This window comes from Anabrus simplex, chromosome 8, assembly GCF_040414725.1.
Source record: "Anabrus simplex isolate iqAnaSimp1 chromosome 8, ASM4041472v1, whole genome shotgun sequence".
Lineage (NCBI taxonomy): Eukaryota > Metazoa > Arthropoda > Insecta > Orthoptera > Tettigoniidae > Anabrus > Anabrus simplex.
In genome coordinates this window covers 147,178,426-147,190,485 of record NC_090272.1, presented here as the reverse complement: position 1 = coordinate 147,190,485, position 12,060 = coordinate 147,178,426, and the positions used below count along the sequence as shown (strand labels likewise).

The 12,060-nt window shown below is 39.6% G+C and overlaps 1 protein-coding gene across 6 annotated transcripts in view; it reads left to right on the top strand.

Annotated features, from left to right (window-relative positions):
* LOC136878904 (uncharacterized) overlaps positions 1–12,060 on the top strand; it is a 318,860-nt gene that overhangs the window by 54,365 nt on the left and 252,435 nt on the right. For 4 of the 6 annotated variants that reach the window (XM_067152497.2, XM_068228856.1, XM_068228859.1 and 1 more), the window contains exon 1: positions 10,827–10,938. The exons of the other annotated variants lie outside the window; for them this stretch is intronic. In XM_067152497.2, the coding sequence (XP_067008598.2) occupies positions 10,900–10,938 (39 nt within the window). In that variant the 5' untranslated portion in view covers positions 10,827–10,899. Of the gene's footprint in view, positions 1–10,826; positions 10,939–12,060 lie in introns of those variants that run through there. 6 annotated transcript variants of the gene reach the window in all.

Genomic DNA, 12,060 nt, shown 5'->3' with positions numbered 1-12,060 from the left:
TTCCTCTTGTATTCAATCCTATTAATCGGTAAATAGTACCGTGTAAGTCTGTATAGTTTTGGTGCGACACGAATCTCTAACTCCACGATCCGATCACCAGTTTCTTTCCGAATAGTTCTGATCTGTGTAGTGGAGTTGTGACATCCATTGAAAGAGGAGAGTAACAGGTTTATTTTAAGGTACGTCAAATATAAAGCAAAAACAAAAAGAAGGAAGCAAGGAAATATCTATTAAAGATAAAATATATCTTATCCGAGCTATGCCGACATGCAGCGGAAGAAGCCGAAAGGGGGTTGTCTTGTCACAACATACGGAGCAAAGCTATTCTTGTGCGTGATGAGTGCGTGTGAGTACGTTTGATCCTTTAGGAGCCGGTGGACTTGGCGAGTTCTCAGCATGATACAGAATGTCCTCAACACCATCTGGACGTTCCTTCTGCGAGCCATGGGATTGCAAAGGCCGCCGCGGGTGAGTTCACTGAACCCTCACACACCACCCACTTGTCCTTGTAATCAGTGTTAGATTCTTCAGCAATATGAAGTTCTCCTCGAGCGCTCGTTTAGTCTATTTGCCACTTAAACCAGAATTGTCATTTAAAGAGTGCTTAATTCGGAAAACCTTTGTCAGTAATTTCACAGGCTTATTAAAAAAAAACTTTCCATGGCGAAATTCCAACATTACGGTGGCACGTAACATCGTCAGCATTTGAACAAGCGGATTTAAAACATATCATAATTAAAATGCCGTTTCTAATATATCTTTTTTGCTAGGGGATTTACGTCGCACCGACACAGATAGGTCTTATGGCGACTTCCAATATATCGTACCTGTCCACAATTTAATTCACTCGAAGTTCGTTCAGAATGACTCTCTTTTTTTTCTATTTGCTTTACGTCGCACCGACACAGATATGTCTTACGGCGACGATGGGACAGGAAAGGCCTAGGAATTGGAAGGAAGCGGCCGTGGCCTTAAATAAGGTACAGCCCCGGCATTTGCCTGGTATGAAAATGGGAAACCACGGAAAACCATCTTCAGGGCTGCCGAGAGTGGGGTTCGAACCCACTATCTCCCGATTACTGAATACTGGCCGCACTTAAGCGACTGCAGCTATCGAGTTCGGTAGGATGTCACTTTACCTCTTTACCGCTATTGAATGTTGTTGCATAAAAATGGTGCATGATAATAATAATAATAATAATAATAATAATAATAATAATAATAATAATAATAATAATCACATCCGCAGGAATTTCTATTTTACTTGGAATTCGAACCATGGGGGCCTGTCTTTCCACTTCAAAAGCCCACATACATTGGTCGGAATTCGAAGCACGGTCGCCTTGGTTTGAAAACAGCAGCAATGTCACACAACTATTACACCAAGTAATAATAATAATAATAATAATAATAATAATAATAATAATAATAATAATAATAATAGCTAAATGTGAATGATATTCCTCCGTTATAGACTGTTACCTTATGTCTTAAGTTTTTCAGTCAGCAAACATCTGTGAATCAACTGAGCTCCCTCCTCATCCCTCTGTTTGCAGCTAACACTGTAGCGTGGTCAAATACTACAACTTGTTCCTTGAATTCATTAAAAACTTAGTCTATCATCTTCTTGGCCTGATATATTATTATTGTTATTGTTGTTGTTGTTAAATACATTGCAATTGTGAGATATCCTGGTCTCAAAACTTACTTACAGTAGTATGACTACGAAGTAAACTTAAAACATAAATTATATAACAACAGCAAAAACACAACGAACTTTTTTCTACTTGTTTAACATCGCACTAGTACATTGATGGTTTTCAGCGACGGAAGGATGGGAAACGGCTAAGACAGGGAAGGTAGCATCCGTGGCCTTAATTGAGGTACAGCCTCAACATTGGCCTGGTGTGAAAATGGGGAAACAACGGAAAATCATCTTCAGGGCTGCTGACGGTGGGATTCAAACCCACTATTCCCCGAATGCAAGCTCACAGCTGCGTGCCTCTAATTGCACGGCCAACTCTTTCGGTTCAACAAACAATTACATAAAAACGAAATTTTAAAAGAAATGATATCTAAATAAGACATTTAACGATAATAAGAATAAAAAGGAAATTAATAAGGAACATCGAAAAAAGACAGGATTAAGAAAATACGCGAGGAACGTAAGATAATAATTAAAAACAATCGCAAAGAAAGATACGAAATTTGCGGATTTTTTTTAAAAATTTCCCTTACGTGTAGCGTAATATAATTACAACAGAGACACTTGGATATTCATCTAAAATTTACAAAATATTCCATTTCAAGTAGGGTACCACAACACCATACAGATATTCGATATTCACATATAAATTAAATATTTCTAGTACCTTTGCTTCTCTCAACCTTCAAGGCTGGGTCCCGTATTCCCCTAGGTAAACAGTGCTACACCATGCGTCTCACATGACTCCACCACCGACGTCGGTTCATGCGCATAGTTCATCCATCACGCTCATTCCTAACTTAGCATTTATCTCCTTGTTGCGAATTCCGTCCGGCATTATTCCCACCATTCTGTGCTGGCAATCATTCTCGTCACTTACACATCTATTATTTCCAGTTTATGAATGAGATATCCTGGGTCTACGCAGGGTTCACAACGGTATTGAAAAATCATTCTGTTCTCAGAGCTCATTACTTTCATAGAGAATACTATCGATCATACCTGCGAGCTCATTAGGGCTATTGCACCATGGAAATTCTTTTCTGTTTTTTTATTGTTCCTCAACAACGAGTACATGGAAACAAAAATTTTATGAATCTTTTAGTGTTTGGGTGGAACGTGAATATCGGCGAGAGTATTTATGTTTAATGTCTCAGTGTGATAGCTATTTTCTTTACGTCGCACTGACATAAGTTTTATGGCGACGATGGGACAGGAAAGGCCTAGGAATTGGAAGTAAGCGGCCGTTGCCTTAATTAAGGTACAGCCCCAGAATTTGCCTGGTGTAGAAATGAAAAACCACGGAAAACCATCTTCAGGGCTGCCGACAGTGGGGATCGAACCCACTATCTCCCCGATGCGAGCTCACAGCTGCGCGCTTCTAACCGCACGGCAAACTCGCCCGGTAATTGATAGATAAAAGAGGAGGTTATGTGCTGCAAAAAAAATCTGAAACATAGTTTTCATAAAGTAGCGGTTAAAAATAAGGCAAAATTTATGCTACATATGTGACGTCACACGCACACTCTGTTATAAGATGGCGCTTCTAACCGCACGGCCAACTCGCCTGTTAATTGACAGATAAAAGAGGAGGTTACGTGCTGCAAGAAATAAATAAATCTGAAACATAGTTTTCATAAAGTAGCGGTTAAAAGTAAGGCAAAATTTATGCTACATATGTGACGTCACACACACACACTCTGTTATAAGATGGCGCTTCTAACCGCACGGCCAACTCGCCCGGTAATTGACAGATAAAAGAGGAGGTTACGTGCTGCAAAAAATAAATAAATCTGAAACATAGTTTTCATAAAGTAGCGGTTAAAAGTAAGGCAAAATTTATGCTACATATGTGACGTCACACACACACTCTGTTATAAGATGGCGTTTCTAACCGCACGGCCAACTCGCCCGGTAATTGACAGGTAAAAGAGGAGGTTACCTGCTGCAAAAAGAAATCTGAAACATAGTTTTCATAAAGTAGCGGTTAAAAGTAAGGCAAAATTTATGCTACATATGTGACGTCACACGCACACTCTGTTATAAGATGGCGCTTCTAACCGCACGGCCAACTCGCCCGGTAATTGACAGATAATGGAGGAGGTTATCTGCTGCAAAAAAAATATGAAACATAGTTTTCATAAAGTAGCGGTTAAAAGTAAGGCAAAATTTATGCTACATATGTGACGTCACACGCACACTCTGTTATAAGATGGCGCTTCTAACCGCACGGCCAACTCGCCCGGTAATTGACAGATAAAAGAGGAGGTTACCTGCTGCAAAAAATAAATAAATCTGAAACATAGTTTTCATAAAGTAGCGGTTAAAATTGAAGCAAAATTTGTACTACATATGTGACGTCACACGCACACACTGTTATAAGATGGCGCTGTGTTGAAGGTTGATTTTCTCAAACAGCACTTTAATTTGAATGTTGTGCCGAGCAACTATCACAGCACACTGGAAAATTAATTTATTAATCTTACCTTTACTAGTAATGTTAAGCCTACTCCCAAACTCATCTCTTATTTCTCATATCAAAGGCCCATACGACACCGAGTTATTACCCACATTCCAAGAGTACCACGTTCTATTGAAAATGAAAATCCACAGCCTGGTTCCAGTTATTCTATCGGATCAGAAATGGAATAGAGATTTTCTTGGAGTTGATGTGAGGAAATCGTATCTAGAAAGACCGCAATTAGAATTTAAGCACATTTTTTTCTAGAAAGTACAACGATACTGAAGTTCTGTTGAATACTTAGCTTTCACGACGGCATTATACTTGAAATAGAATTTCAGGTATTAGATCCTTAGGAGTAGAGCATCAAACACGAAAACCATGTGAGGAAAAGATAGTTTCCATGACATATAGACCTACCTCAACACTCGCATTATTATTATTATTATTATTATTATTATTATTATTATTATTATTATTATTATTATTATTATTATTATATTGCAATTGCGAGAAATTCTGCTGCAGCGAAAAGAAATGGGAACAAAAATAACATAACGACAACAAATTTGCAACAGAAAATTGCACTAAAACAAAACATTGAAGATATTATCTCGGTACAAAAGTAGTATAAGACAACGAAAGTCCGAATCCATGGAGATGTAGTTAACGTGCTGGCCTTTGGTCCAGGAGGTCCCGGGTTCGATTCCGGCTGGGTCAGGGATTTTAATTTTCATAGGTTAATTCCGATGCTTCGGGGGCTGGGTATGTGTGTCATTAGAATTCATCATAGGTAGCGCCCCATGCTCAAAGCCACGCAGGTCGCCTGTACGGTATCAACTCAAAAGATCTGCACCGGACCTCTTCGGAAACCACACACCATTATTATGACAACGAAAGAAGATTTAAAATAAATACATGAAAACAAGAAGGAAAAAAGTACGTGAAATCAAATTTTAAATACCATAACGGTAACATAATAATCGCACAGAATCCATACGAAATTTTCAGAAAATAACTTATTTCCTTACAGATATCGTAACATAATTACAACGCAGTGACTCAAGAAATTTACAAAATATTCCATTGCGGCAGGTTTAGTTGGTATGTACTTTGATTAAATTCTATGCCTTAATGAATTACTGTTTACTCCTGACATCGTCATGTTAACCACATTAAGTTGGATCACAGAACCGGAAGTGTCTGTGAGCCTGGTTCGTAGGCAGGCACTTCACAAACAAACGTGCTCTGTTCTGTCCTCGCTCGTGTTTTCTATTACGTTTTATTTATAATACTTAATGGCTTATTATGAACCAGAGAGGCACACTTTTTCGCTCGCTTAAAAATAACTTCACTCTGTGACACAGCTTGTCACGCTGTTAGAATTCCGGTCGACTTCGTCTTTATTTCATATATTTTCTTCAGTACATTACTTTTATAATCTTGTGCGCTCTTAGCAAAAATGTCTACTCCTAACAAAATTTAACTTCCTGTACATTTTTCAGCAATTAACGTAGTGTACACTGACAGCGCTCCATACAGATATTTTTAAAAACATTTTTGATGTGTTTCCTCCAAGGTTGGTTTCTTTGATTTCTCCCACGAACTCAGCGAGGAATCTCTTTTCCACCACCTCAAGGCCAGTGTCCTGGAACAGATATTTATTACTGAATGAAAATGTCATGTTATACGACCTGGGATCGATCGGTGCGTATAATTGCTCGGATTATCGAACTACCATGACAGTCAGTATAATAATAATAATTAGAAGAAGAAGAATTGAAAAATCAAACCGAATCCCACGGCGCTGGAATTCTGACGAGCCTTGGCTTACCAAGCGACCGCTGCTCAGTCTGAATAGGTGACGCGTGGTTCGCACGACGAATTATCTCGGCCGTTATTCTTGCTTCCTAGAGCGCGTCCGCTATCTCATCGTCAGATAGATCCTCAAGTGTTCTCCCATAGGCTGAGTGGTCATCAAACCAGCCCTCAGTTCCAGGAAAAAATCCCTAACCTGCACAGGAATTGAACTGGTCAAAATGAAGTGAAGTGGCAGCGATGTGAGTGCCATCGCCACTGGCTTGTCACTAAGGTGGCCGCGGTTCGAATCCCAGCCAGTGCACACGGGATTTTTGAATTTCGCAGTCACGTCCTGTACTTCGGATTCCACGTAAAACACCCGTTCTTGTGGCTATGAAAACGATAACAAAAATATCTGAGGTTTCAGTAAAATGAAGTTAATTACTATTCAAAAAAGATTTTTTTATGTACTACTTAAATAGAATATTATATTAGGTTATCTGTTTTAGTCGAATGTCATGGAACTATTCTTTGGAAAGAGACGTTTCTTAAATATCCTTAATTTTTTTAAACCTGAATGATTGTTGGGCATAGTTTGCTACTTTTGAAAAAATATCCTTGAACTGTTTTCCTTCTAAAACCAGAATTATCTTTGGATATAGATTATTCTGTGCACAGCCAAATGAGGAAATTGATTTATATGTATTGTGCTGTAATCATTTATTAATATGAAAGATGAGAGAAGAGAAAACACAGGAAATTTTAGAACTCCTTTCCGCTGTTAAACTGACCTCCATCAAGGGAAAGTGAATCTGTCTCTTACCCGGAAGTCCTGGATTTAATTCTCAGCCAGGTTACAAATTTTTACCTGGTTCGAGGTCCACTCAGACTATGTGAGAACAAGTGAGAAGCTATATGACGGTGAGATAGCTGTCCTCCCGTCTAGAAAGCCAAGAGTGACGGCTGACCACGCATCACCTCATTATCAGAAGGCCTTCAGGCTGAGCAGCTGTCACTTGTTAGGCCAAGGCCAATCAGGGCTGTAGAGCCATGGGTTTTTTAAATATCTGTAATTAAAGTACATTTTGTAATTCATCCGTTTCGCCTAATGTCACTGTTACTCGTTTAGCACCACCCAGGCGCCACGTACAAGGCCATCAACAGGTAAATCATCCGAACGTGAGTGACATTTCTGAAATAGAGTCTGTAGTATTCCTAGGTGATTCTAAAAGTCGTTAAAGGAAACTAAATAATGGTCTACCTCAGGGATCTGTATTTTCCCCAGTTCTCTTCAAAGTCTATATTCATGACTTGCCACCAACCACAACTACGAACATTTATTCTGATGGCATTGCACTGGTCGCTAAAAACAGAAATTTTGAGGATGGAGATGTCACCCTTTCAGCAGACTTCGACAAAATGGTAATATTCTTCAAGTCTTGGCGATTGTTCCCAAGCACTTCTAAAGTTTCATGTTTCCATCTCTCAAACCGCCTCGCAAACTACGAGCCAGTTTTGCTATTCTATGTTGAAATCTAAGGTGCAACCCGTTTCCAAAATAGGAGTCACCTTGAACAGGATTGTGTGCTACAAAGAGCATCTCTGCAGTGAATAACATTCTGCACGAGCTTTGTGTCAGTTCCAGGGGAGCATTGACTAACTGCTCACGATTAACAAGTATCAGTAGTGCCTACCCTCCAGGGGAATACTGCCCTCCGATGTGACTGTAAAGTGCACATGTACCAGATACCAAGCCGAATGATACCACGCGTTGCATAACTAGTACCATGAAGTCAAACCTTACCCGCACTCAGTCACATCCTACCACTCTTACCTGAGGAGAAAGGAAGCTCTGCTGAGAGAAGCAAAGAATATCTGGGTATTTCTCTTATTACCAGTTCATCAGAAATTTTGTTTCTCGCCGCCACAACGACTTCGTTCTAGGAGATAGGCAATAAAATGAAGAGTTTCGACCTGCCAAGAAAATTATGGTTTAGTTTATGGTCGCTGCAGATCCTTGCGTCCAATATGTGAATGCAATGAGGATGAGAAGACCATGGATTATGTCATTCAGCGCTGCACTCTACTTTCCTACTCTAGAAGGCCCTGCGACCTGTTTCATCTCACAGCAAGTGTTGTCTAGTGGCTGCAAAACTTGGACTTGAAGTTGTGAATTTGTTCAATCACCATACGATAAAATACATTTTAAAAAACTTCATTGCATTGAAGAAAAGGTAAATTAATTAAAAGTAATAAAATACGTTTAGATTACAATATTGTATAAAACATGCATAAGGCCGCCTCTGTGGTGTAGTGGTTAGCGTGATTAGTTGCCACCCCCGGAGGTCCGGGTTCGATTCCCGGCTCTGCCACGAAATTTGAAAAGTGGTACGAGGGCTGGAACGGGGTCCACTCAGCCTCGGGAGGTCAACTGAGTAGAGGTGGGTTCGATTCCCACCTCAGCTATCCTCGAAGTGGTTTTCCGTGGTTTCCCACTTCACCTCCAGGCGAATGCCGGGATGGTACCTAACTTAAGGCCACGGCCGCTTCCTTCCCTCATCCTTGCCTATCCCTTCCAATCTCCCCATCCTCCTACAAGGCCCCTGTTCACCATAGCAGGTGAGGCCGCCTGGGCGAGGTACTGGTCATACTCCCCAGTTGTATCCTCCGACCAAGAGTCTGAAGCTCCAGGACACTGCCCTTGAGGCGGTAGAGGTGGGATCCCTCGCTGAGTCCAAGGGACAAGCCGAACCTGGAGGGTAAACAGATGATGATGATGATGATAAAACATGCATAAACGAACAAATATTGCCGTTAAATAGAATTTTTCTGTTAATGTTAAATTGCAATAATATTTCCATGTGGATGTTCTCATATTATCATATAAAAGCAACCAAGAAGCAGAGTTAATATTATCATCGCATATTAACAATAAATTAAATATAAGCCCTACATTATATACAGAGAGACAATACAGTATTACTGAATATGCTAGAAGCTTGTATATTTCAATGCAACAGATATAGCGTCACACAGTACTCTCTTCACACACGACACTATACCATACCCTGCACTGCAATGATATTCCCATGCGTCATAAATGGCGTGGAAATACAATAATTCAATTTAACCTCAAAACACACGGGTCTTTCGTTGATATTTAATGCATCAAACTACTATAGTGGTCAGCTTTATAACGTAGCCACTTATTCGAGTTCTGACCTTTAACCCAGAAACCAGGCAGCAACGGGCATTTTCGTTTATACCAGCATGACTTCGAATTTGATGGAGAAGTCCAGTGCGGTGTGTGAATTTGTCATTTTGTATATTACAAATTGTTGTTCTACAAATAAAATGATTTAGACATACACTAAGCTCCTCATTTGTTCCGCCCCCTACCATAACGGTCAGCGTTGAGGCCTTTGGTCCAGCGGGTTCCGATTTCGATTCCCGGCCGGATCACGAATTTTAATCGCGTTTGGTTAATTCTTCTCGCTAGGAGTCTGGATGTTTTATGTTTGTCCCAACACACTCCTCTTCATATTTACTCAAAACACCACACTACCACAGAAAGACGCAATAGTTAATACATTCCTCCTCCAGGGTTTGGCGTCAGGCAGGGCATCCGACCGTGAAATAGGGCCAAACCCATGTGTTACACAAAGTTCCCCCACCGGGGTGTGGTATAATCGGTAGAAGACTAAGCTCCTCAATTGAGTAAAAATGGCAATGGAAACAAACTAAATAAATGGCTGAGAGGGTTGTGACATGGCTTCTAAAATGTCTTTGGTTTAAGTATGCTAGCAAAATCCAATTTATCATTGGAGCTAATCACCCAGTCCCCGATCCATGGGAATTAACCGTTCTCGATTTCATATTGTATGATATAAATCCTTGTTCAAGATATTTAGTGGAACTGTCGTTGGTGCGCTTAGGGGCTACTGGAGGTGCATGATCTTATTGATTACTAAAGTGAGGGTCTTTATGAAACTAATTGCAGTTTCATTTGACATATTATTTACAAATTTAAAACACGTCTGATAATTCACTTTTGTCAAATCCGTCAGGTTTCTGTGTAATTAATTCCAGAGAATAATTATATATTACAGAAGAATTAATATCTGGATTATATTTATCCTAATCTATTTGCAATTGAAGTCTAATTGTCATCTGAACAAAAACTTTAATATAATTTTGTCGATATCATTTACCTCCTATATGAGTAACTACATCTGAATTTTACTCTCATTTATTGCTGTCAAAGTCCAAGTCCAAGATTTCATATCCTTTCATAATATTGCCTGATGACATTATTCGTCTGCGTTTTGGAATTAATTATTTTCATTGTGGGCTCTTTCTCCAAATCTACAGTATATCCGTGCCAAATGGAAAATTCTAAGTTCCTATGGAGGGAATTAGATATTTTTCACCAATAGAGAATGTCAAAAAACAGATCAGATGTAAGGCTTTTCAGGCGTTTGCTCTATAAACCAGCGTTTCGTCTTAGGTCTGACACTAGACTCATCAGAGTGGGATGTGTTAGACCCTACCCACTGACGCTGGGGTGTATGCAGGTGAACTTATCAGAAGCCCTTATAAGAGGCACAGTCGAATATATATCCGTGCCATTTAACAATTCCTCCAGATCTTCGGTACATTCAGAGTAAATAACATCATCATCGGCAAATCGCAGAATTTTGAATCATGTAGGTATCAATTATTGTATTACAACTTATTCGTGCAGTTATGTGACAGCAGGTGCGAAGATGTTGTTAAGCACCTGAAAATAACACTAGAATATTAGTTCTGGCAACAGCTCAGTCTGTTATAATTTCAACTTTCTCATGTTATTGCCGTGCCGCCCGCCTGGCAAGAGTCTTGGCTGCAGCACAAACAAACGCACAGTAGTGAGTAGCGTTTGACTGTGTGTACTATGTGCAACATTGGCTCCTGGACTATCTCCTTCCAGAAGGTGAAGTCGACGTCATTATTGAACTCTTAGTCTATAATCGTTATTCATTTGGTGATTGGAATTACCGAAAGTGATATTCAATTTACTTTTCATATCAACGTCCAGTTAAAACTTAACACTAATAAATAACTTAATTGCATCGATGAAAATGTTGTTACCGAGCGAGTTTGCCGTGCGGTTAGGGGCATCTAGCTGTGAGCTTGCATTCGGGAGATAGTGGGTTCGAACCCCACTGTCGGCAGCTCTGAAGATGCTTTCCGTAGTTTCCCATTTTCACACCAGGCAAATGCTGGGACTGTGCTTTAATTAAGGCCACGGCCGATTTTTTCCCACTCTCAGCCCTTCCCTACCCCATCCTCGCCATAAGACCTATCTGTGTCGGTGCAACGAAAAGCAACTTGAAAAAAAAAATATTGTTCGATTGATCTCTGCGGCTCTCTAACAGATATCACCATAACTTTATATGAGGCGTAGGGGATACAAAAGATAAACTCAACAAATGCATGTTTTGAGGAAAGCATAATTTTGGAACTATTCCATTCAACAAAAAAAGAACAAATGTTATAATATGTTAAAGTAAAATATGTCGTTTGGGAAGACCTACATTACTTGGTCAAAATGTGATATGCGGACATGATTATCAACGGCCGTATAGCACATGCGTGTACTCTTTCTTTGTCATAGTTACCATAAACCATTGTTTAGAAGAACTTAAGGAGTGTGAAAAATAACCCTATTTACATATTACATGCCTCGCTTATATATATTTGTACATTTTAAGACTGTCAGGGTAAATAACTGTCCATCGTAATAAAATAGTAACACGGCAATAATAATAATAATAATAATAATAATAATAATAATAATAATAATAATAATAATAATAAAACAACATTGTAAATAGTTATGTAACACTACTAAAACAATGGCGTCCTGCCCTGATAGCTTGCTTGTTGATTCTTCTTCTTCTTCTTCTTCTTCTTCTTCCACTTTTCTCACACATGTGGGGTTGCAGGTGCAAACTGCGTCACACATGTGGATTTGGCCCTGATTTACGGCCGGATGACCTCCCTAACGCCAACTCTATATAGAGGGATGTAATAACATTTGCGTCTTTCTGTG